Source organism: Stylophora pistillata, chromosome 6 (genome assembly GCF_964205215.1).
Source record: "Stylophora pistillata chromosome 6, jaStyPist1.2, whole genome shotgun sequence".
Classification (NCBI taxonomy): Eukaryota; Metazoa; Cnidaria; class Anthozoa; order Scleractinia; family Pocilloporidae; genus Stylophora; species Stylophora pistillata.
The window spans coordinates 2,632,501-2,657,368 of record NC_142524.1 but is presented as its reverse complement, the minus strand read 5'-3'; the positions used below and the strand labels follow the sequence as shown (position 1 = coordinate 2,657,368).

The window sequence follows — 24,868 nt, the reverse complement described above, 5'->3', positions numbered from 1 at the left end:
TTGTGTTACAGACTAACAGTTGTGTTACAGACTAACAGTTGTGTTACAGACTAACAGTTGTGTTACAGACTAACAGTTGTGTTACAGACTAACAGTTGTGTTACAGACTAACAGTTGTGTTACAGACTAACAGTTGTGTTACAGACTAACAGTTGTGTTACAGACTAACAGTTGTGTTACAGACTAACAGTTGTGTTACAGACTAACAGTTGTGTTACAGACTAACAGTTGTGTTACAGACTAACAGTTGTGTTACAGACTAACAGTTGTGTTACCGACTAACAGTCGTGTTACAGACTAACAGTTGTGTTACAGACTAACAGTTGTGTTACAGACTAGTTGTATTGAGGACAACTGTCATTCCACCTGTACCCACATTACAAGAGGGACATTTCCTCTTAGGCCGAACATTTGACCTTGAAGGAGAATCTAAATTAACAATTTTCATATTCAAAAGCCAACATGAAATCACTATTCCCTTAACCAGAGAATAAAAAATGAGAGTTGTCTTTATATTTATTCTATTTCGCCATTTCTTGGAGATATATGAAGGGATGTCTTATTAAATTTTCTGAAAAGGATTTGGTTCTGAGACCGTAAGACTGACTTCTCATATATTTGTAGACATCATTACGGTGCACAGAAATTACACGAGCCTTTGAGATTTTTCATCATGCTGTCACTCAATTACCAAAAAGAAAAAGACAAAGTATAAACTAGAAATGTAATTTTTCAGTTGGATTTGAGCAGATTTTGCTCGCCCAATGGGACTGAACGTTCTCTTAGCCTTTCATGTTGCTCCCGCGACTCTTAGCTCATTATCAACCCATTCCTGAAAAGATCAAGTCAAATTCATAAACCATAGCAAAATTGACTGATACTGTGCAATATTCTTCTTTGCTTTGGTAGATGGGTGTCTCGCTGTCTTAATAGATAGAGATATTTCAGATTCTAGTGAGAATATTAATATCGATTCCATGGCTTAAGACAAAACAGCATCGTGATCAAAAGTTAAATTCTTCAAAGTTGAAGACTTCAAAGGTTCCATTGCTTTTTACAAACGTAACCCCTGTTTTTAGAAGAGCAGTTCAAATCATTCCATTTGCCTGTAACCCTATCCACGACTTCAGTACAATTTTCTTCTCCCATATTATTTGGTTCACCAGTATTCCATTTGGTAAATGACTTGGTAGATCCATCATTCCATTCAAACACAGAGTTGTCTCTCAAGTTGTTAAGTCCAATCCAGTATTGATTTGATGATGCAACCTTTTCGCGAATAAACTTGTTTTCTGCTTCTGAATGAATGGATGTCAGATTGCTTTTGAAGTTTTTACAGGCTTGCTGAGCACTGAACCAGTTTACTTGTTCATTAAACTCCTTATAGCACGAATTGTTAACTCTGAGCCAATCAGGAGTGAGGCATGGGGCTGTAGAAGTAATACCACTGTGTTAGTCGTTTTATAAGCAATCAAATAATGACAGGGTGTGCCGCAGCAACAAAATGCGCATGCACCGATAGTGATTATGGTTTATTAGATCAAGGCATTTATTACCAAAAGAAAAGATTAAGGTAAGCAATCTAATTCGAAGCCATGGAAATTTGTTCCAGCCTTACGAGACCACATCTTTATATCTTTTATAGTGTAGGAACCTGAAGTCATCATTCAAGCAATACCAGGCTAGAACAGCTCTTCATGGCCTCCAACTGATAAAAGACCTGATTACACTACCCATTGTCGCCCCACTATACATTCTTTAGCAACAACAAATCATTTTCACCATGTCAATAAATTATCACCTTCGTCATAAATGTAAACAAACTATCTTCCAAATGTACTTATAAAGATCGTTGTCTGGGTTGCGTTACTTGATAACTCAGTCTAATGCTCGTCTTTCCTGAGAGACAAAATTAGTTTCTCGTCCTTCGGAAAAAAACGTACCCTATTAGGAAATGAGGAAGTTTTGGTTTTCTGAACTGCCCTAGCCTTTTGTCATTTCCTTCTGACAAAGAGCTAATGCTCGAAACGTCAGTTCTGAAACTCTTCACTATGGCCATTTTATATTATCAACTCAGTCGATAAAAACGAAATTGCCTTGTTAAACTCCCCCACCGACGCACCACCACAATTTCTTTAGAAACGTTCCTCCTTTATTTGAAAAAAACTCTTTACTGTGGCCAATTTACAATATCAACTCAGTTGATAAAAACAAAATTACCTTCTTAAACTTCCCCACCAACACACCACCACAATTTCTCTAGAAACTTCCCCCTTTTATCATAAAATACTCGAGGAATGCGGTTAATTCGTTGATGTTAACATCCAATTAGATGTGAATATTCGCGATTATGATTGACATTCAAGTACAATAGAAGCACTGTCGATTTAAGCACCTCATATAAACCTAAAGTATATAAACTTACCAGTTTCACAAAACTTTCCAACGACGAGCGGCTTGCATGAACACGTGAATCGCTTGCCTGTAACGTCACAGGTCTCGTGACACGTTCCACCGTTAAAACAGGTTTGAGTTGCACAGCATCCATTGTGACACTCGGCCAAAGGGTAGTTTGCCTGAAAAAACATGTTTATCCAGAACCAAAAGGTAAATTACAAAATACAGTACAGTTATGTTTCAAATAATAGATTCATGAATTAAGTTGAACCGTGAAATGTGCACATAAGTTCCAACGAGAGTTGGAGGAATGGTTGTTATTTTTTAGCTATTTCAAAATTGGTTTTAAATAACTAGAAGAGCTTGTTCGAAATTCACTGTCGACAAAAAATGATAACAACAAGTGAATTTAATCAGTTTTTTTGTTTTTTTGTATAGATGTTCCTCTTCGGAAACTACTTCCATTAAGTGATTACTTTTTGCTGTACCAGTTATGGACGTTTAAGGCAAATTTGACTTGCCAGAGCAGCACTACATTTTTTTAGAAGCTCAAAGCTCCTCTGGTAATTTTAGCTGTCCTTACCCTGATGCCATAGTTGATGGCGAGATCGTAGTATTGCGATCCCTCTAGAGGCTTCAACGCACTGAAATTGGTGTACCTGCTTTCCTCATTAAGCTCACAGTTATTTTGATTCACATTGGTCAAATAATTAAACGAGATGCACCGACAGTCAGACTGACATTTTTCAAAGCATTTGATTGGCTGCGCTACTGTCACCTGACACAGCAGGTGACCCCGAAGGGCGTGGTTGTTTATCATGTTTCTTCCTGGAGCGAAGAAAAATCCTCCTGCTGAACAGTTGTTTATGTTTGAAACTACACCAAGCTGTGAAGAATGAAGAATGACGACCGCAGCCATTGTCACCATGACTCCACTAAAAAGCTCGGTTAACATGTCTCAGGTATCCAATAAAGTTATTGTTGTTGTTGTTGTTGTTGTTGTTGTTGTTGTTATCCGCCGGAGAGGTCTTTAACTGAGTAAAATATGTGAAATGAACTTACGTACAGAATTACAAAATTCAACTTCGCCTCTTAGGTGGAACATAAGAACTTGCTAACCAAACTGCAATTGTAAATCGACCTTTTCTTCAATGAAAATGCAGTGTCACTTGACAGTTAGATCAAAATTGTTTGCTGACTTTTAATTTTCTCGAGGCTTAGAGTGTGCGTGGTATTAGTAATTTCAAATGTTGCATTACATAAGACAGAAGTCTTTGATCATTAATCATATTTTCTCACGCGCAATAACGGGTACTTTCGTCACAGGGAATAGTGCGTGAGAAGGCTCATGTAGCTATGAGAAGTGACTGGATGTTTTTTTTGGAATTAATTTTCACCTGCTCTTTGAGTGAAACCCGAACTGGCTCAATATGTTCAACAAACTATCAAGAGCCTCTGACTGTTGCATCGTGACAAAGATCTATTTCATTCTCTCCTTTGATTGTTGCCAAATAAATAGGTAAATGAGTAGATGAATTCAAAAAGAAAGACGAAAGAAGAAAAAAATCTATTGTTAAATCTTCAGAGCCAGGATACTCACGAGTATGCAAATCATATTCACTCGGTCTTTCTTTTTTCGTACCAAGCCACGTTTTTTAGGCAGAAAACTGCCTGTAAATGTTTTCCGACAATGTTCAAGTTGCTCTTCAGTTTTCAATATTTTTAGTTTATTGCAGCATAAGTGTAATAGCCACTGTAATGTTAGCGCAGTGAGCATATATACAGGGAAAGATATTATACACTGACAGGTGGCACTGAGACAAAAAAACGACAATTCTTACTTACTGTGATGGGTGGCTGGTTTTGCCGTTCAAATTAACATGTTACGAGTTAAGGTGATGATTCTGAAGAAGAGAAGCGAGGGGATCTTTGATGCATCGGCCTGAAAAATTTTCCTTAATTGACATCTTAATGCTGATGACCAATAAAATCATAAAAACCAAGTCACAAGATGGTAAGTTGTTTGCACTGACAACATTATTACCGTGCTACTCGTATTCTGATTGGTTACCCCGTTTGTTTTCCATCAAGGGGTAATGCTAGAACGTGCCCGATTATTAACAGGTGTTTCCATACAGGGTGTTTAAGATCTAACTTTTAAAGTGCTACTGAAGCGAAAATCAATCTACTGTAAACAACGATTAATTATTACTTCGATTCCTATTTAATCAGATAAACAGTTTTTAAGCCATGAAAACATTTTCATTGTATTTTTGGAGCGCGAACACAGACAAGTTGCTGACAAAAGTGCGTCCGGGCGATTTCCTAATTAGTTATGCATGTGACGTCACACGGTTGACACATCGAGCGCGGGGGAAAGTGCAGCTCATACATTTCACAATGGCGAAGCATGGTGGAAAGACTTGTGCGGCCGGTGCTCCCGGAGGCATCAGTTGTACGAACAATTCTTATACTCCAAATGTTTCCATGCATTTATTCCCTAAAAGTGAGAAAGTAAGGGATCAATGGGTAAAGTTTGTGAATGTTCATAGGCCAGATTGGAAACCTTCATCGCACAGCACATTGTGCTCCTTGCACTTTCACGAGAGCTGTTTTACAAGGCTAAAATTAAGCAGATTGTTGCCAGCCAAAAGTAGTGATGAAAACAGCATGAGCTCTGAAGAAATTTCAAGCACGAAGCCCAAAGAAAAACGAGTTTTAAAAACGGGATCAGTTCCAACTATCCAATGCGCTATCCAAGCACCAGTGATCGAACAAAGCGCTCGTGAGAGGAGAAGATCGCAAGCGGTAAGTGTGGAATGCATGCTTTCTTTGTTGTAATAATTTTCATAAGTTAACGTCGTCTTCGACAGTTTCGTTGCCAGTTAAGAAGAGAGATAACGAAAAATCATTGAGATAATAATTACGATTCACGTCGTATTTTAATCCGATTTACCAACAAGCGTTTTCGGTGTTGGATGCTCATATTAAGTTTAAACAACAAACATGAAATGAACCGCGGTTATGAAACGTATATGTGCACGATCCTTCGCAGTAAAGCACTATTTAAGCAATAGTGAAAATCAGACCTGAAAAAAATTCAGGCCTGTACGGGATTCGAACCACTGACCTCTGCGATACTAGTGCAGCGCTCTACCAATTGAGCTAACAAGCCAACTGGGAGCAGGCCATCAAATTAATTCGACATAAACCCGTAGATGACTTGGCTTGTTAACTCAATTGGTAGAGCGCTGCACTAGTATCGCAGAGGTCAGTGGTTCGAATCCCGTACAGACCTGAATTTTTTTCAGGTCTGATTTTCACTATTGCTTAAATAGTGCTTTACTGCGAAGGATCGTGCACATATACGTTTCATAACCGCAGTTCATTTCATATGTTCGTTGTTTGATTTATCATCTACGGGTTTATGTCGAATTAACTTGATGGCCTGCTCCCAGTTGGCTTGTTAGCTCAATTGGTAGAGCGCTGCACTAGTATCGCAGAGGTCAGTGGTTCGAATCCCGTACAGGCCTGAACTTTTTTCAGGTCTGATTTTCACTATTGCTTAAATAGTGCTTTACTGCGAAGGATCGTGCACATATACATATTAAGTTTGTTTACGTGCGATTTAATGGCTACTTAATGACATCAAAAAGTTATCCAGCGAGGACCAAACCAGCTGCCTAGAAGGGTTCCATTCAACCTTGAATCAGTTTCATCCTAAGATGATATGTTTCTCCTGGCTTGGCTCATACTGCAGGTGGGATCATATTATCTCAGAAAACAAAAATAGTACCACCAAAAGCTGGTGATGCATGTCATCTAAATTATGGTAACATTCCTTTATGGAAATCCTTACCCTCCTTTCAAATTCTTTCAAAATTTGTGTTCAGAGCCAAAATAAAATCTGACTGCTTTGATTTACTCGTGCATCAAAATTTCTGTTATAGTCCATGATGTAGCTTGGTGTGTTTTACGTCCTAGGCACATCTTAGCTAGCCTACATTTTAATGAGAACTTGCTGAGGGAGCCCCAAAAGACAAAGGATGGAAAGGAGTACTTATTAGTAACATACCTGAAGTACAAGTTTGGAGAAGAAGTTGTGTGAGAAATAAGAGTATCTCCCACTTACAGTATTACTAAGTGTAATGATATGCAGCAGCCACAGTTTGCAGTTAATGCCAGAGGATACTGATACAAAGAATGCACTAGCTTTCACAAGTATTTTCTACTCACACTGCCAAAACTGAATCTCATGCTTTTTAGGTCATGAACATAAATTTTAATCCTTTGTTTTCCCCTTGTTTTTCCCAGAATATGTGGACAATGTTAGGGAACTAGTGTTTTGCATGTTCCTTGTGGAAAGGGATGCAATCCTTTCTAAGTATAAGGCAGATATTCCCGCACCTTTGAACTCGAAGTTCACTGACAGGCAATGTAGAGCAGAGGCTAGAGAGAATTACAACAAGAGAAAGCAGACAGAAACAGCTCTATACCCTTCAGGTGAGATTTTGTGAAATTGAGTACATAATCATACATTATATCATTCAAGCCCTACCCATCAAACTATGGTCAATATTTTGTTTCTGGATGTTTGCCAAAGTAAGGGTTGGCAAGCTCTGGTATATAATTCAATGGGGCTGTCACTAAAATTTCAAGTTGCAGGATAAATACAACAATTATGCGGAGAATCAAACAGCTTGGGGTTTCCTTTGGTTCTATTAATTTTCTTTTTTCCTATACAAGTAGCCAGAGGCCAACTTCATACTGTAGAAGCCTGGAGGAATCCCAGGCTCCTGCCTCTTAAATACAACCCTGAATCTGGAAGGCGTTAATATTGTACCAACTACCAAAAGAACACAATATCAACAAGAAATGTTTTTTTTCTACTTTAAATAAACATATTCTACTTGCAGCTGAAATTCTGAGTGAACTTCAGGCATCAAGCACCCATGCTAACCAACAGCCTTCCAAGAAGAAAAGAAAAACACCTACATGCAGAAAGTGCAAGCTGCCAATGAAAAACCTTGCAAGAGGAAGCTGTTCTGGTGCAAGTACCACCTAAAACACATATGCCAGTCGGTGAACATACAGACATTGTGATTGGATATCAAAAGAAACTTTAGTAAATAAATTTTGTTTGTGTTTATCATGGCCGAATGTTGAGACTAAAAAATAAATTGTACTATATTTACACTTTTCACAACAGATACATGTACTGTGACAGGGACCTTGCATTTGGTATGTAGCTTTGGAAAATAAAAGATCAAACACTTGAATGCACGGAGGTCATGACTTTTGTAAAATGTGGTGGCTCCTAAAAGAGCCGTTGTTGTACAGAGTTTTTACATTGTTGCTTAATTTTGCCTGTGCTCTGCAGTGATGTAACCTCTGGTGGAGGCAGTCTGATACTTCTGCCTAATTCTATTGTATAAGTATACAGGCAGGAAGTGGTTTAGTGTTGTTCCAACAAAGGGGCCCAAACATCCACCACACAAGAAAGCAGTATGCAGTGGCACGACAGCTCCTAAGAAAGAAGAAAAGTTTACAGTTTTTATGAGTTATAGCTCTTGGAGTTGTATTTTTAACAAACCAGTGTCATCTCCTCCTCCCCTCCACCAAAACCATCAAAAACAAAATAATAACATTGAGCGAAGTTGACACAATTGATGTTAGAGTGATCAACAAAATATTGTTTTCAGGTTCTCCTTTTAATTCTCACAAAAGACTTTTACATCTGAAATTGCTTAGATGTTGCCAATAATATCGGAGCATTATTGCTGTTAAAATAAAGTCGGTCTAAGTCAAATTACACAGAAAACATTCTGCAGCAACCTAACTTGTAAGCTATTTTTATGTACTTGATTGGGTGAGCCTCATTCACATTCGGTCGATGCGCTTGACGGAAATGAGGCGAAGTTTTATAAACATAAGAAATCCTACTTACTCCTTTTTCGCATTTACTGTTCCTCTGGTTGGAAACTTGTAAGCCTGGCCATTCTTGTCCTTCATCAGAGGGCAAACCTGCTCAAGTACTGTGGCGTTTGTCAGAGCGTCGAAGTCTGGATGGTCGAGCACGCAATTACCTTCGATGCCTTCAAAGGTCAGTTTTGCCATGGCTGCCGTGACTTCCTTACAGCAATGAAACTCCAAGGCATTCCACAGAAGTTCTGTATCGCAGTTGTTGCAACGACACTTGAATTCAGAATAATGTAAACATCAGGAAAGACTGATAAGCGCGAGCCCGAGACAACTTAAGTATTATGCAAATTAAACACACTCGCGTGGACGAAAACAAACGAAGACAAGGTGTAATGTCGGAGTTTCACTTTAAGTTTTCACCTACCATTCATCTACGGTTATTTGATTCTCGGACCTAGACTCCAATATCGCCGGAGTCAAACCATCTTCGTCTTCACCTGGTTCTTCATAGCCTTCAGGTGCCTCAGGCTCGAATCGGTATGGCTCCACGAGTCCGCCAACCACTCCGAAATCTCTCTCGTTTTCGCTTTCTCCTGCCTCCGAAACATTCCTAGAACTCGAGTTGGAATCCGAATCGTCAGAACTGGACATTATATAAGATGTAGTAGCAGGCTAAGATGTATTGCGAAGTCACCAAGAACTCGAAGATTGATTATGGATTACAGCGTGTCAACCGTGTGACGTCACAGGTGTTGTCAACCGCTGGAAACCTCGAAGGCTCAGAATTCGCGAAATGGACGCACTTAAAGAAGTACTCTTTGAGCTCCGATTTGAGAAATTTTTGGACCGTCATTATACGTTTTTATTTTTTAAACCCACTTTTCTATGATTGAAAAACCTTTTTCCTTTCAAAAAGGGTATTCATGAAATTCACTTCAGTAGCACTTTAAATGCATTTAGTTTACTTATTTGGCTCGAAGCAATCTAAAATTTGTCAAAAAAGAGGGTAAAATAGGAACTTTCCTTTTCTTGTTATATATCAGTGACCTTCTACTTGCAATACCGGATTGCAATGTGGATATATATGCCGATGACACTACACTGTGGAAAGCTAATTCTAATCCCTTGTACATCCAACATGGAATTCAGGGAAGTCTCAACAAAACGAATCACTGGTTCTCGCTAAACAAGATGGTCCCAAACGTAAAGAAAACAAAACAGCTACTTGTTGGAGCCGAGCAAATACTTTCTCACTGCGCAAACCCATCGCTTAACCTCTCGATGCAAGGCACTGTAATCGAAGAGGCCGTAAATGAAAAGCTGCTTGAGTGGTTTGAAGATAGACAAGCATCTTAATTAGAATAGCCATATAGATTACATGATCACTAAATTAAATTCTAGGGTAAATCTTCTTAAGAGCCAGAAAGTACCTGAATCTATCACTTAGGATTTTGCTTTACAACGTTTTAATTAAACCAATCTTTGAATATTGTTGTTTAGTGTGGGGGAACACTAAGATTGATAATTTACAAAGGCTCCTTAGAATTCAAAAACGTTGTGCCAGAGTAATTTTAAGAGAGAACAGTTGACCTTTTCAAGAGATTAGGTTGGATACCCATTAGTGGCATAATAGCGCATAGAAAACTGGGATAATTCATGAGTATGTGGGCCAATTCCCCTATGAAAAATTAACAAAAAGAAATATCCAAAAAGCATCATACATAAATCAAGGGGATCATTATAAGTATGTGGGCTAAGTCCCCTTTGAAAAATTAATAAAAAGAAATATCCAAAAAGCATCTTACATAAATCAAGGCCACAAAATATGTAAAGTTTAGTGATATCGTAAATGACGAAATTATCTCTGGACTTTTAAGAGACCTTAAAATTGCCACTTTTTAGACACGTTAAAGTTGCCACTTTTAAGACGCTTTAAAGTTGCCACTTTTAGGACGCCTTAAAATTGCCACTTTTAGTACACGTTAAAGTTGCCACTTTGAAGACGCCTTAACTGAATAGCCACTTTTATCAGACCTTAAAATTGTCAGTTTAAAGACGCATCCACTGGCCTGGATGCCTTCTTATCTTTCAAATCAGTTCCAATATGTCAGGGTGGCGAATGATTGTTCATCTAAGCACAAGCTGGCCTGTGGTGTTCCACAGGGTTCTGTGTTAGGACTGATTTTGTACGCTATGTACACGGCCCCGATTGCAAATGTCATCAAACGTCACGGTCTGAGGTATCATTTCTATACTGATGGCACGCAGATATACACATTCAACCCCTCAGATGCTTTACAGTCCAAATCCCTAGTGGAGGAATGTATTCAAGATGTCCAACTATGGATGATAAGACGGAGCTCCTTGTCCATACTACTCGCCACCCTCCTCAACCTCCACGGGATTCGATCAAGATCGGAGCTGACATTATTGAAGCTAGTAAATCCGGCTGCCAAGAACATTGGTGTTTGGCTTGATATAGTGTGCTTTCTATGGATGAACAAATAAATAACGTCTGCAAAACTGCCTTTTTCCACCTTCGTAACAGAGCTAAACTTAGAAAGTTCCTTTCGCACCGTCAGTGTGAAATACTCATTCATCATTCATGCCTTTATTTCGTCGTAGTTGGATTATTGTAACGTTCTTCTATCTGGCCTACAGCAGTCACAAATTAATAGACTACAACATGTACAAAATTCAGCTGTCCGCCTGCTTACAGCCACCAGCAGATATGATCACGTTAGTTAGAAGCCTACATTGGCTGCCTGTGTCCGCCCGTATTGATTTTAAGATACTTCTTCTCGTTTTTGAAGTATCAAATGGTATGAGTCCTCTGTATCTTAGTGAACTGTTAAGACCGTACATTCCCAATAGAAACCTAAGATCTTCCAAGAAAAAACTCTTAGTGGTACCTAAATGCAATCTTAAAACATATGAATATAGAACGCTCTCTGATAGAGCTCCTACTCTGTGGAACGCCTTGCCGTATGATATTAGGCAACTGCATGGGCTTTTTAACAACATTTTAGTCTAAACTTAAAACCCATTTACTTAGGCAGTTCTAGTTTTTGCTTTCATTGATTTTTCACTAGTTTTTTATTAATTCACTTTAATTCCTAATTGATTATATTTTTCTATCACTATCATTGTAAAGCGCCGCTGAATCTTTGAGAAGCGTTGCGCTCTATAAGCTATGTATTGTATTGTATTGTATTACGTCTTTTTTTTCCAACCTGCCGCAAAAATAACCAAACAGCGTTTAGCGAATGATCCACCAATCACTGAGGGTGTACATTAACAGTTCGTTGATTGCCATTTTAGCGATGCAGTATGAAATAATGTATGAAATAAGCAACTGCCATGATACGACATAAACGGAGGAAAACCGTCAGTCGATAAATGCCAAATTAATTAGTACGTAAATCTCTCTACAGACTTTAGGAAACGTGAAGGCTTTGAATGTTAGTCATTCTCGTGGATGCTCTTAAATAACGAGCTTGGGGTACTTGTGGTTCATCCGAGTTTAAAGAGGCTAAGAAAAGAACACCGATAACATCAAAAAAGATTTTGTATTCTATAATCATGTTGGTGTACACAAAATAAACTAATTGAAAACTTTGGAATCAAATGTAAAAGCTGGTGACTATTCATTTGCATTCTGTTTATCCATATGTAACTATGTTGATCTCACAAGAATTAGGGTATTTATCTCTATGCTAGTCCTATTGACGGGTGGGGTGTGGGGGGTGGGGTGGAGGGGTAGAGAGAACTAAATGTAACTGAAGAAAAATAAACAACTGGAAGGGTTTCTAGCAAACACAAGACCAACCTACAATGGCCTGACATGAACCAATTTCTCCTTCACCTCCCTACTGTTCTTGAAGAAGCGTTACTGTGACAGGCTACTATTATTTAGTCCATCATGTAATATGAATGATAGTTTGTATGATCAACCAGCAAAGAATAAAAAATTTTATCTAACATCAGGTTAAAACGTACCCTGAGGCACTAGGCGGCAGGTTATTGGGAAGATTACGTTGAACCGTCCTAAGAAATATCAAGTCACTTTGTTCTGTTTCGAGAAAACCACTTTAGCAGCGAGACAGTGTAGTTTTTCACAATTACCAGTTTTGAAACTGACCTCCAGAGTGTCAGCTGATGAAAAAATTCCCTCTGCTCCACGGGCATGGAATGATTAGGTTTTCTAAAACGATTACACACTATTTTCTCCTAACAGAACACCACAGATGAATCTTAATACTGCTTTGTAGAAATTTCACAAAAAAAAGGCTCTTTGCCATTGACATCTACAGGTTTTTTGATCTGGTTCACTGCAAGGAGAATTTCTGTTTGGAGGATCCTTGGTAGCAAAGACTGAAGAATAATGTATCCATCTCTATGTATCTGTGGTGCTATTTAGTAGCTTTATAAATTCTAAGAGCAACATATACAGCTAAACTTCCAACTGCCAATCCAATTGACAAAGCCCCTAGGTTGGAATTGTAGAAATGTTTTAATGTACTAATTACTGCATTAGGGGGTTCTTCCTGATCTGGTTCAAGTCTTGCTGGCCCATCCATCATTGTTACTTCTGGTGAGCTTGGGACTTCATTTGACTACAAAATAGGACAAACATCAATAAACTAAAACCACAATTTTGGTACAAAGGAAATATATCCTGATGTCTTTATTTACAGCCAGTCATGGGTTGCTGATGTAACCCCACATTGACAAATCCACAGCTTGTGTAAAGAAAGATATTCTTTGGAGAAATCAAATGATGAACAACAGCTCAAAAAAGTAAAATATAATCAAAACTGACCGACAGATATGCCTCAGCATTCTTCTCGACTAGTAAGGAAACAGTTTCTTCTGCTTTGCGGAATTCGTTGACAGCTTCATCATGAGTTACACACTTCAGATTGGTGGCATTTAGCTGCGGACAAAATACAAAGAATTACAATAAACTTTGGATAATTCATCTAATTGTGTTCAGTTTGAGAACCATGCCAAGCTAGATCTAACATTCTTAGAACTTAAAAGTGTTTGTTAATATTTTACTTGACCTCTGGACCTCTACCACATGCACCATTGGCCAGCCAAAAACCAGTGTATGGCGAAGAGTCAAACCAGACCGGTTAAATCCTGAGACTATATTGCAGTGTCACTGTGTTGTAATATTTCTTGCTGTGATGAAGTGTTTGCTCTAGTCTGTTTGCGGTGTTGCGATATTCAGAACCCCCCCATGTCCCCCTCACTCTCACTGAATAAAGCCATTGCTCGGTCCATAAGAGAGAAACTTCCTGCATACCGCTAGAGTCAGCAGTGTAAAAATTAATTACAAAAGGGGTAAATTCTCATCCTTGTTAAAGATTTACCCTTTACACCCTAACATTAGTATTGATATTCTCCATTGATCTCAACTTTGTTGGACAGTCCAGATCTTTTTAATTTGGTGATCATTTCCAATGTTCTGACGACCTTACCATTTGATTAAAGGGTAGTATTGTAAGGAGAAATTGGAAGCCAGACACTCTTTGGGGATTAAGGGTTACACAGTGGGTTCTTTACTACTGAACCCTTAACAGTTTGCCAAAAGTCAAAGCTTGAAGGCAGCATGGCAGTGTGTCAGATTTGCAATCCGCCGCTCCCGGGTTCAAGTCCCGCCGTGGCCACTACCTGGATTCGTTTCACGGTAGCCCCGAGTTTCAAATCCTCGGCCATGCTTGTAATATAGCCAACTGGTTTGCCTTCAGCCAGTTGGGATTCTTAATAACGTTATTTTCAATTTGAATTATTTGTTCCAGTTGTTTGGTGGAAAACCTGTATACTAGCTCTAGCTAAGTGTTTCCCCACGTTAAAAACTGTTTATTTTTTTTAATTAATTTTTTTTTTATTAAACCCTGAACTGGGTCTAATTAATTTGAACATTCAGTGTATTTTTTGTTTTTTTGTTTTTTTTCTTCCTTTTTTTTTTTTTTCAAAAAACCCTTCTTCAACTACTTACTGCCAATATCCTGTCTCCTGGTTCCAGTCTCCCATCTCTCCCAGCCACACTATCAGCTCTGACCGTGGTGATGAATATTCCTGGGTCACAACCGACATGAGGATGATCAACTCCACCTCGAATGTTAAAACCAAACCCTGGAGGAAATTACGCAAATTTGAAACCTGATTATCAAAAGAGCAACTGGTATTTATGAACTAACAGCCACTCTGCTTTTAATTCATCTATAGCTCTTTGATGTTCCAAGAAGGCCCAGTGTCTTGAAACTTTCCAATAATAGCAACTCAAATAATGACTGGATGTTTGATTTAAAACCTTGAGGTTACGGATACTGTCATTTCATGTATTTTTACTTTCTAATGTTTTGGTTTGTACCAAAGAAGCCGGGGCTCAGACTCGCAGTAGTCGGGGAAAATCCCCGGCCCCCAGCCCATAATGACAGCCCTGCTGATTTTAAAATAGTTCAAATCTACTCAACTGCCTGTGGATGGATTTTGAACAAAAGGGGATTCCCTTACACTGGGGTCCACCAAACTTTAAATTCAACAATATACATTGACAGGTGATCCACTTGATATATTTTTTTCAATCTAAATCGATTTTATGATATATTGGCTTCAAAAGGAAATTCTTAGGATGGGCAATTAGTAAATGTATAACCTACCAGATAACTGAAAATAATTAGTGCGTTCTGGGCGATCTTAAGCGAACATGTGAAGTAACATGGCTTTGAACGCAGCTCGTGAAACAAAGTTTTCTTTGAGTATGTGAATAATGCACGAGAAGCGGCGATATTGAAACGTAAGACATACTGTGTAGACAATGCTTGCACCATGTTGGATGCTGTTACCATCTTTGGATTTTGTTTTGAATAAGTTTTCACGAACAATAACAACTTTATTGCCGTAGATATTATCATGCGTTCCTACTGAACACCGGGAAGATCGATAACTAAAACTCTAACGCCATTAGCAGGTATTTAAATTAATCGTATTTTGGTTGTATGAGTTCAAATCTATTTATAGAGGCTCCATACATTCCGTGCAGTGTGAGCCGGTGCACATTTGTTAACAATACCTTCATGTTGCCCTCGAATTTCCCCCAAAAAACACAAAAAATTTTCATTTACACGTATCAGTATCTCGTCAAAGGAGAATGCGGTCAGAAAGACAATTACGTCAAGGTATTGAAGTCCGAAGGTCAGAGAAGCCGAGTCTGATAAATATTGTCACCAACCTTCGTCTCCTATTGTCAAATGCACAACAACTAATCGTGAACTATCCACTTCTTTGCTAAGTTCATCCCAAAGTTTCTTCCGTTCGTTACCATCCGTGTACACCTGTTGTGGTAAAGATTGCCGTGAATTTCTCTAGCAGACATTCTAGTGGTTTATATTCTAATTACCTTCAATTTCGATTTTACTCACGTTCATGTTGCGTGGACTGACGCCTTTTCTACCGAGGCGAGGCGTGACATGAAGGAACTGGTATCAAGCACACTCCTTTCCAATCTTTCCGCACCCGAACATAATTTTCACACTTATCGGTCACGCTTGACACTTAAATGTCACGCAGTAGTTGTTCCAATGAAAGGAAAATTGTGGGCCTTATGAGTTTATCCATTTATTTTTTCATGTATTCATTCATTCAAGGTGTTGTAAATTGTTTCCATGTTTGCATTATAAAAGAATTCAAAACAAACATTTTCTCTACATAGACCACTTTTATCAATGGCAGGATATATTTCTTTTCTTTACCGTTTACATAAATTTGCTTATCTGCCATCAACAACATGTTCAAAACCAAACAAATTCTCACTTGAAAGTGACACAAAGAACTGAAGAAGGCCGATTTCCACATGCATAAAAAATATATTAATTAAGCATATCCTCATGGACTAAAGTCCATATCAAATATGAAATGAAATAATAACTTATAACTAAGTGTATCACTTTAAAAAAAAAGGTATACCTCTTTAAAGTTCACTTTTTTAATTCACTCACTGTGATACTATGCTTGGAACAATAAAAATTACAACAACTGGAATAAGAGAGCATCGAATGAATCCAGCAAAATAAAATAGCAAAGGATGTGATTTTGGCAAAGATATCACTTCCAACAACTGTAATACAAAAACTGACAAATTAATTTTCAAACTTCCTGTCAGTAATGCTGCTTGAAATCCTCTCCAAATAATTTCCCTTGTTCTGAGAATCAATCTCATCACAGTGAAAGCAATTCCTAATCCTAAAGTTGCTCCAGAATCACGAACTAGTGCATAAAATGGCGTAGTATCCAGATGGATGTATGATGCTTTCATACACCACTTCTTGGCTTTCATAACCGAAATTGAAGGATCATACACAAGGATTGAAAGGATAAAATGTGACACTAAAGTTATTGTCACCATGGCTAAGGAAAAAGCTGCACAATAAGAAAAAGAATAGGTAATTTTTAGCAATTTAGAAATATTTTTTCTTACAAAAAATGCTAGAATCACACCAATTACTGTGCCCTGTAGAACCTGATGAGGAAAATGTGTTGCTATGAATATTCTTGAGACTGAAACAAGAGAGAGAACAATTACAAAAAAACTCCAAACTATCACAGTTGTAAAATATCTCAACAACAGATGAGTTTGGAATAAGATTGTCCCCTTGAGTGAGCTCATCACATGCAACACCAGCAAGCATAGCACAGCAGAGGTGACCATAGCATGACCGGATGGTGACCCTGTTGAAATAAAAAGCAGTAAAAACAAAATCATCTACAATATAACAGATAAATGACATGTTGATGTTACTACTCTTCTTGATAAACCAATTAGCAAACTGCTTGGTTAATACTTAGGTATGTTCAGTTCTAAAAACTTGGGGATATCAGAGAATACTTGAAAGTTAGAAAAACCGTTTGCTGCAGATAAATCTCAAAATAAACTTACAAACCAGTAACATAGTGTGAAATTTTAAAGAAAGCTAATGGGCTGAGATTTTAAAAGCATGTTTGTACTTTCAGGTGCAGAGGTAGTAGGATTATGGTCTAACTCCTTCACTTGCCTGGCCCCGTTTCACAAGTCAATTCAAACTGCTGAAGTGTCACATTCTTCCATTGCACTGACTCATGTACCCACCAGTATGGTCTGTCACCTCTCAGAATCCTAACATACATATTAATTCATCTTAGCAAACAGTTCATGATGGAATGTGCAGAATAAGATAACTTGAAACATCCTTGGTCACTCAGTGTATGTGATTGTCAAAATGAAGGCAGTCCTAACTTTGAAATGTGCTGTTGTCATCTGCACAGGGTTCTCATTAGAAGTCAGGACCTAGACACCATTACCAGGACCCTTTTGTGGCAGTACCGGGCTAACCTTGCAAGGGGCATGAGGGAGTTCACTTAAGTCCAGGTCTTATTCCCCCCCCCCCCCCCACCCCCTCCTACTTATCTAACCATGCTCTTGCACATAATAATGAAATGAAGCCAATGATGGTGAGAGCAACTGATTTAATGAAATTTCCTGCTGAGCTGAGAGTTTTTGTGAGACTCCTCTGAGTTTCAGGATGCATGTGGAAAGTGACTCAGGTCAGTTTTACATGATGTTAATGGTAGTATGCCTTTCTCAGCTTTGATGGGTTCTTTCTTTACCACAGCTTTCAATTTAATTTTTTAATAGATAATAGCACACAACTCATTTCCTTCTTACCATTTCAAAATTAGGTTGAGCCATTCAGACAGCACAGCTGTCCACAACACACTCACTCCTAAACTGTGATTCAAATGAAAAGCCACTGGAAAATAGATCAGAAAGGAGTTTCTAGGATCACCAACTTTCGAAAGGAAGAGCATCTCCTTTTGCCGATTGGTGCAATATTTTTGTAAATAAATGATAAAATTGATCCCTGAATCATAAACAACGTCCATTTAATTTTCGGACACAACTGTGTGACAGAGCATGTGACGAAGTGAAAGGGGAGACCGGGCGCCAAGATGATCAACAGTCTTTGCAAAATGTGTTGCCATTAGAGGACGAGGGAATTCTGGGTTATAATTTTCAATATGGCGGACAAATTGACTTACTATGAAATACTTGGAGTTGGCAAAGAAAGTAGCTTAAAAGAGGTAATTTTTTTATGATTGAAGTTGAATCGAATGCAATGAATATCATTCATCAAGAGAGTGACAAATTTTCTGAAAATTGTGTTGCGTTAACTTAAATTCTGTTGTCCAACTCGACTGCATTGCTATGGTCTGCGATGGTGCCGATGCAGTTCATATACACTTTCTTTTTGTTTTGCTTTGCAGATTGCCAAAGCTTATAGGAAAAAGGCGCTGAAATGTCATCCTGATAAGAATCCTGATAACCCACGAGCCCGTAAGGATGCAATTTATGTTAATGAATAATCTTTAAATATGCACTTTCGTGCAAATTTGAAATTCTTTTTCGTTTTTGTAGTGATCATTTTTTATCAAAATGAAGGGAGAATTTCTTCAGGAAGTGGTTTGAGTGTAGGTTTTATACCTCCTTATGCTCATAAATCTTTTTTTTTTTTTTTTCACCTCGCAGTTGAATTATTTCATGAGCTCTCAAAGGCATTAGAGGTACTCAGTGATCCAAAAGCAAAAGCTGCTTACGATGCTGTACTGAAGGCTAAGGAACTAGCAAGGTTACGAACACAGGCTTTGGATGCAAAGAGAAAAAAATTTAAACAAGGTAGGATAAAACATACCAGTACCATTGCAACCTGCTCTAACCCCTCCCCCTGCAAAAATTATAGAGAAGCTCTTTGATTTCTTTAACTTAGAGATAGAGCAGGAAAAAATGCTTTACATAAGGCAAGTTTTGGTTCTATTGTCTCCCAGTGATAAATGGGTGTCTAAGCTGTCAATGTGGACTTGATAGTGATGCCTTTTTTCAGATCATGTCAAGGGTTTCTTAGGGAGGTAGCGCGGAAATGAGTAGTTATGGTTATTAACTGATATCAATGGGAGTATGAAGACATGGGTAATGCAAGGTGAAATTTGTAAGATTTATTGCAGATCTTGAAGCAAGGGAGGATGCAGCTAAAACAGAAAAGGAAAATGATGAAATGGCTGCTAAGAATTTAGAAGCTGAAGTGAGTTTCACTGTTGTCATTTGATGGTCTTTGATCTTAAAAGGGCAAACTTTTAATAGAACACAAATTACTCAATTTTCATGTCTGCTGTTCAGATTAAGAGGTTGAGAGAGGAAGGATCCAAGCTTCTAAAGGAACAACAAGAACTTCTCAGAGATCAGTTAAAGAAGGAAGTTGAATCTGATCAGTATAATACAACCAACCAAAATGTCACTCCAAAATTGAAGGTATATGAAACAATGATAATTAAAAATAAGTTGTAATCAAACATATACTGTATTCTACAGTTAGCTGTAGAAAATGTCTTTCAGTCAAGAAAACCACTTTCAGCTCATATAGGTTTGGCCAGAACAAGTTGGTTATAATGAGAAGGCTGTAAGCTGAGGATAGCCTCCCTAATTAGATTTGGTGCTTTAGAGGATTGGGTGAATAATACAAAGATTGAACAGATATCAGAAAAAAGCATAAATTTACAAAAATCTTGAAATCTCTTTTATTTTTGTTTTGTCAGTCTCTGATCTAGTACCACAATCTGAGACAAAAACATGAAAAACAAAAATCAAATTGCCGTAAGTGCACTTAAACTGTACCACACAGCATTTCACAACATGTTACAGCATCTGTACATCATTTACCTGCCCAGGTGAGGTGGAAAAGCAAGAAATCTGATTTAACAAATGGTGGATATACACAAGAAATGATCAGGTCACTATTAGAAAAGGTACTTAATATGTAACTTTATCAAGACAATTAATAAAAATGTATAAGGAATAAACAGTAATGTATTTTCACTTTGTATGGATTAGAGAACACTTGGTCGATGTAATTGTTTTGTACATTGGTTTTGTAGTATGGCGAAGTGAGTTATGTGATTGTATCTTCCAAGAAGAAGGGAAGTGCTGTGGCAGAGTTCACATCAATGGCTAGTGCTGTAAGTATTGTAAACAGGTTTTAAGGAATAATATTGTTTGTGATTTTTTCTTTGAATTTGCAATTTAAGGGATGTAATAATGGCATATGGTAATTAACTTCTTGTATTATTGGTAGAAACTTGCAGTAGAGAATGAGCTTGGTATTCCAGATAACCCTCTAAAAATCTCCTGGTTGGATGGAGAACCATGTTCAAATAATGCAAAGGCAGAAACTGACCCAGGGATTTCAAAGTTAACAAGAGATTTTGGTGAAGCTTCAGATAAATATAAGGTGAGATTTGACTTGTCTAGATGGAAACTGTTTTTCAGGTAGTGTTTACTCACTCAAAAATGCTCAGAATGATTTGTACTTGTCCCCAAGACACTCCCCTCTCCCATAAAATCTTGCTACTGAAAGTAACTTGTGTCAGCAGACACCATTTGGTTGAGATGCAAGGGAGTGGGTATGAATTAGTCTTGATTGTCACTCTTGATTGACTAACTTCTCATTCAGAGTAAGAAATACTAAGTCAATCATTATTGCAGGTTCCCGAGACATATTACCCCTCAGACAGCAACATATCTTCCAGAGATTATGAAAGTGTGGTGTTGATGAAACTTCGCCAGTTTGAGGAAAGGAAACGATTGATCAGAGAAATGGAAGTGGAAGAAAATCAGTGACAACCAAGTCAAGCGTCTATCCGCAATTTAAGACAGGGTATCCCTTGCAGAAACTTTCTTGAAAGCCAGTTCCTGTTTCTCTTTTAATAGCTGGATAAACCAAAAGCCACGAGGTTGTGCCTTTTGTGGCACAGTAATCTGCCGCATTGCTAGGTTACATGTTAAACAAAATTTAACGGAGAAACATTAGACAGCAATTAAGAACATCTTCTCATTATTCTTGAGTCACATTTAATTTACAAATCATCTGCATTGAGAGTGGTTGGAATCAAACTGCTTGAAATATGGTGCTTTGTGAAAAGGTATAAATTAAAGTAGTCAAAATAAAGAAAATATGTAATTTTGAGGACCACATGAATTTTTACTTATGAACAATTGATTGAGTGCATCTATGTTATCCTTTTTCCCGTGGGTGCATGGCTGCAATGGAAAAAAGTATACATTTCCTCCTTAAGTTGTGTAACAGAGGAACCAACATTAAATAACAGTATTCCTCCTTAAAAAGTTCTTTGAGAAGGTTGACAGTATCAAATAGACTTTTAATTGAATAGAGAATCATTTGACTTTAGTCAAGTTCTTATCATGAAACTGAACCTCTAATGATAATCTCTGTGTTTCATGGTTTCATGGGACTGCACAAGTTACATTAAAAAATAATTCAAATCTGCTGTAAATGCTTCTTTAACTGTTTGTACAGATCTTCAGTCATTGTATAATATTTATACAGTTTTAAGCTTCATTTTAACAATCATGCATTGGAAGATAGGTATTTTATCTGGTGAAAAAAAGAAAAAAAGAGAAACATTATGCATGGTAAAGCAATGTATATGGTAAAATGCTACAGACATTTCTATTTCTGTGAAGGTGTAGTCTGATCGTCTGGGTGAGTGTAGTCCTGAGAAGGACTGTTGTCAGTGGTAGTGATTGATGTTTCAACAACCTGTGCAGAAGTCATCATCAGAGTCAAGTGAATGATTGTTGTCAGATTGTTGTTCTACTGACAACAATCATTCACCTGACTCTGATGATGACTTCCGCACAGGTTGTCGAAACGTCAGTCACTACCACCGACAACAGTCCTTCTCAGGACTACACTCACCCGGACGATCAGACTACACCTTCACATGTTACCCCCGGGTTCAAACCATTTACTGCATTTCTATTTCTATAGGTGACTAAACTTAGCAGAATGTAAAAATACCTGTCCATTATCAACAAAGTGTTAAATTTTCAGTGTAGCATACTATGAAATGTCAATGCTAACTGCATGCAAATTAGATGTATGCTTGTCTGGAGTTCTGCAGTCTGCACTGATTGTTCTGCAGATTTCTCCAGCCCATGGGAATTCATCACAGAATTGTGAATCAAATGAAAAGCAATGTCAGTTGTTCGTACCAGAAACATACGTTACCTAACACATACCAACAAGACTGTACTCATATGCTGACCATGGTAAAATCAAGGCATGGTCTTTATACCACTTCCACACTTATTACACATGAAGAGCATGTGGATAGCATTTGAAAAGCATATGAAAAGTGCTATTCCTTTGACACAATTCTTTTCAACTAGATCTGAAAGCATTCACATGAAAAAAAAAAAAGTGCTTTGGAGCCATAACAGTGATTTGTGACAAAGAATAAACAAAACCAAGGTCAAAACTTCTGTAGGTCTCCTCTGAAGCACCTGATTTAAGATAAATTGTCATTGCTGGGGTGGGGTGGGGTAATACTTGTAAGAAATTACCAGGTGACACTTATAAGAATGAAATTCAGTCTGGTTCATTTTTCAAACTGAACCTATTTCAGCCTGTACCTGTCAGCTTTCCCTTTGTCCACAATCTCCGGGTTGTCATCCTTGTAGAGTGTCCAGACTAGTGTTTGACCAACACCTGTTGCTGCTACCACTCTGTATCCTCTTTCCTCCAGTCTGTTAAGCACCACACGGGGTGGATTGGTGCTTATATGTTCTTTACTGAACATGTGTGCAAAAAGATTTGTTAGGTAACATTAAGGACCAGTTATTTACACCCCTTCAGGTGACTACATTGTGAAAGTGAAGAGGGTTGGGTGGAAACAGAGACAGTGTGAATCTCAGATTTTGCTATCCTTCAAATGACTGCCGCCTCCCAACCTCAATGACAAAAACATTGCAGAGTAATGATAAACTAATATCTGCATCTTTGTATTTCTTTCCTCTTCTTGCCACCTCCTTCTTCCATCTCCTGTATCTTTCTGAACCCATACTCCCTTAGTCTTCCGTTCCCAGTTCCGCTCCAAATTAGAACATTCAACGTTGATGTCAACTGACATTTGTCCTCCTCCCCCACATTATTAAAAGTGATCAAAGCATTTACTAAACTCACAAGTTGTTGCCAAAAGTATGCACTAGCTCGGCCTCCAGATATTTCATCAATTCTTTGTCCGCAAATTCGTCCCCACAGGTTGTAGGTCCACTAGCCTAAATTATGTCAAAAAAGAATACAATCTGTGATAGAGCAGTGAAGCCAATATATGGGCTAAATAAGCTAATGCACAAAAACTATTAAGGGGAAATTTGAGCAAGAATAAAACTTAATGGGGAAAACGATTAGCAAAGAAGCTCTTACCAGCCTTATCTGACAACTTATCAGGATATAGGGCATAATGATTGCCTCTTAAGGTACTAAAACACTAAAAAGTATGCAGATAATTCTATGCGAAAACCAGCTCCTGTTGGAAGAGACTGTCTCATCTCGAGCCCGCGATTTAGGAATGATTTCAGCGGAAATGTCCAGGGAAAACCAAGATGGCGTCTGTGCTTTTATTTGATAATTTCGGTTTCTCGTCATCTTTTGGTCGTAATATTCTTGTTGGTATCTCCATTGGCTTGGGAATTGGGATAGGAATAGGTGCTGGAATGGCTGCTTCAAGGAAATGGCTTTCTGCGAGAGGAGAAGACCAGAACATCGTCGTTCAGTTTACTGAGTTGAAGGACGAAATAAGAGAACTTCGTTGTATAGTGGTTAGACTTGAATTAACTCTAACCGAGGGGAAAAATAAACGAATTGTACCAAAGAATGAACCACCTCCTCGAATGACTGTGCAAAGTGACGAGGAGACAGAAGACGAATTTTATGAAATGTCAGGGGAGGGATGGGAACTTTCCTCCAGGTACGATGTAAATCTGGTTTTTTTTTGTTTTGTTTTGCTTTTTTTTCTTTGACTTAAATACGACTTCCAATTCAAGCAAGCTTTAGAGAGGAGATGATGAGTGAAAAACTTTTTTCGCCCTCAAATAGCTGTGAAACAAAACAGCAAATTGGAATGTGGTTCATATTTTGGTAACGTTGTGTCTTAAATTATGAATTGGTAGGCTTTGTTACATATGTCAGGCTGTTGACCCATGGCAACTGGATTACACATGTACGCTAATTTAGCAGTTTGAAACTGCTAGACTTTACCAATAAAACGAACTCTGAAGTCTCTGCACAAGGCAAGTGGTCCATACTGCTAGAGCTTATCCTAGCTAGCAACTGAGACTGTTGCCACTCCTCTCCCCCTCCTGGATGGGATACTGGTTGCCACTCCTCTCCCCCTCCTGGATGGGATACTGGTTGCCACTCCTCTCCCCCTCCTGGATGGGATACTGGTTGCCACTCCTCTCCCCCTCCTGGATGGGATACTGGTTGCCACTCCTCTCCCCCTCTTGGATGGGATACTGGTCCTTCAAAGGTTTAACCTCCCCTACACCTCAGGATTTCAACAGGTTGCTTAAACAAGTCACTGATGTTAATAAGAACTGTGGGAGTCGAATGTCTTACCCAGAAGCACATCACAATAAATAGTACCTTCC

General features: G+C 38.3%; 8 protein-coding genes across 13 annotated transcripts in view; 3 read left to right on the top strand and 5 right to left on the bottom strand.

Moving 5' to 3' along the window:
* Positions 1–498: 498 nt before the first annotated feature.
* On the bottom strand, positions 499–3,352 carry LOC111327319 (brevican core protein-like). The gene is made up of 3 exons (XM_022931477.2): positions 2,981–3,352; positions 2,426–2,576; positions 499–1,430 (listed from the first exon to the last, which is right to left on the bottom strand). The coding sequence occupies exons 1-3, from the start codon at positions 3,350–3,352 to the stop codon at positions 1,036–1,038; spliced, it is 918 nt and encodes a 305-aa protein (XP_022787212.2). The 3' UTR covers positions 499–1,035.
* LOC148727720 (uncharacterized) lies at positions 3,249–7,676 on the top strand. Of its 4 annotated transcripts, none has more exons than XM_088725601.1 (3): positions 3,249–3,359; positions 6,712–6,900; positions 7,314–7,676. In XM_088725601.1, the coding sequence occupies exons 2-3, from the start codon at positions 6,747–6,749 to the stop codon at positions 7,460–7,462; spliced, it is 303 nt and encodes a 100-aa protein (XP_088581727.1). In that variant the 5' UTR covers positions 3,249–3,359; positions 6,712–6,746; the 3' UTR covers positions 7,463–7,676. The 4 variants fall into 4 exon arrangements, 3 of the variants coding, with proteins under 3 accessions (XP_088581727.1, XP_088581729.1, XP_088581728.1); XR_015988892.1 differs by lacking the exon at positions 3,249–3,359 and adding an exon at positions 4,439–5,205 and having other exon boundaries at positions 6,382–6,900; XM_088725603.1 differs by lacking the exon at positions 3,249–3,359 and adding an exon at positions 4,439–5,205.
* Positions 7,098–9,109, bottom strand: LOC148727719 (uncharacterized). Its single transcript, XM_088725600.1, has 3 exons — positions 8,744–9,109; positions 8,345–8,592; positions 7,098–7,924 (listed from the first exon to the last, which is right to left on the bottom strand). Exons 1-2 carry the CDS (start codon positions 8,968–8,970, stop codon positions 8,502–8,504), a joined length of 318 nt encoding a protein of 105 aa, XP_088581726.1. The 5' UTR covers positions 8,971–9,109; the 3' UTR covers positions 7,098–7,924; positions 8,345–8,501.
* Positions 9,110–11,869: 2,760 nt separating this feature from the next.
* Positions 11,870–16,123, bottom strand: LOC111327328 (disks large homolog 4). Its single transcript, XM_022931485.2, has 5 exons — positions 15,753–16,123; positions 15,563–15,665; positions 14,327–14,463; positions 13,142–13,255; positions 11,870–12,935 (listed from the first exon to the last, which is right to left on the bottom strand). Exons 1-5 carry the CDS (start codon positions 15,756–15,758, stop codon positions 12,732–12,734), a joined length of 564 nt encoding a protein of 187 aa, XP_022787220.1. The 5' UTR covers positions 15,759–16,123; the 3' UTR covers positions 11,870–12,731.
* A 201-nt stretch (positions 16,124–16,324) lies between these two features.
* On the bottom strand, positions 16,325–18,249 carry LOC111327309 (glucose-6-phosphatase 2-like). Its single transcript, XM_088763084.1, has 4 exons — positions 18,032–18,249; positions 17,382–17,482; positions 16,808–17,058; positions 16,325–16,447 (listed from the first exon to the last, which is right to left on the bottom strand). The coding sequence occupies exons 1-4, from the start codon at positions 18,247–18,249 to the stop codon at positions 16,325–16,327; spliced, it is 693 nt and encodes a 230-aa protein (XP_088619210.1).
* A 53-nt stretch (positions 18,250–18,302) lies between these two features.
* On the top strand, positions 18,303–21,702 carry LOC111327310 (dnaJ homolog subfamily C member 17). The gene is made up of 9 exons (XM_022931463.2): positions 18,303–18,447; positions 18,631–18,700; positions 18,893–19,039; positions 19,366–19,442; positions 19,538–19,669; positions 20,086–20,163; positions 20,293–20,373; positions 20,490–20,645; positions 20,900–21,702. Exons 1-9 carry the CDS (start codon positions 18,385–18,387, stop codon positions 21,032–21,034), a joined length of 939 nt encoding a protein of 312 aa, XP_022787198.2. The 5' UTR covers positions 18,303–18,384; the 3' UTR covers positions 21,035–21,702.
* Positions 21,249–23,797, bottom strand: LOC111327311 (GTP cyclohydrolase 1 feedback regulatory protein). The gene is made up of 4 exons (XM_022931464.2): positions 23,643–23,797; positions 23,400–23,494; positions 22,850–23,008; positions 21,249–21,809 (listed from the first exon to the last, which is right to left on the bottom strand). The coding sequence occupies exons 1-4, from the start codon at positions 23,676–23,678 to the stop codon at positions 21,806–21,808; spliced, it is 294 nt and encodes a 97-aa protein (XP_022787199.1). The 5' UTR covers positions 23,679–23,797; the 3' UTR covers positions 21,249–21,805.
* Positions 23,798–23,821: 24 nt separating this feature from the next.
* The window catches only part of LOC111327284 (regulator of microtubule dynamics protein 1), an 8,528-nt gene continuing 7,481 nt past the window's right edge, over positions 23,822–24,868 (top strand). For all 3 annotated transcript variants that reach the window (XR_015988891.1, XM_088725596.1, XM_088725595.1), the window contains exon 1: positions 23,822–24,186. Coding sequence is in view for 2 of the 3 variants with exons in the window: in XM_088725596.1 (XP_088581722.1) it covers positions 23,822–24,186 (365 nt within the window). In the remaining variant the exon portion in view is untranslated. The remainder of the gene's footprint in view (positions 24,187–24,868) is intronic.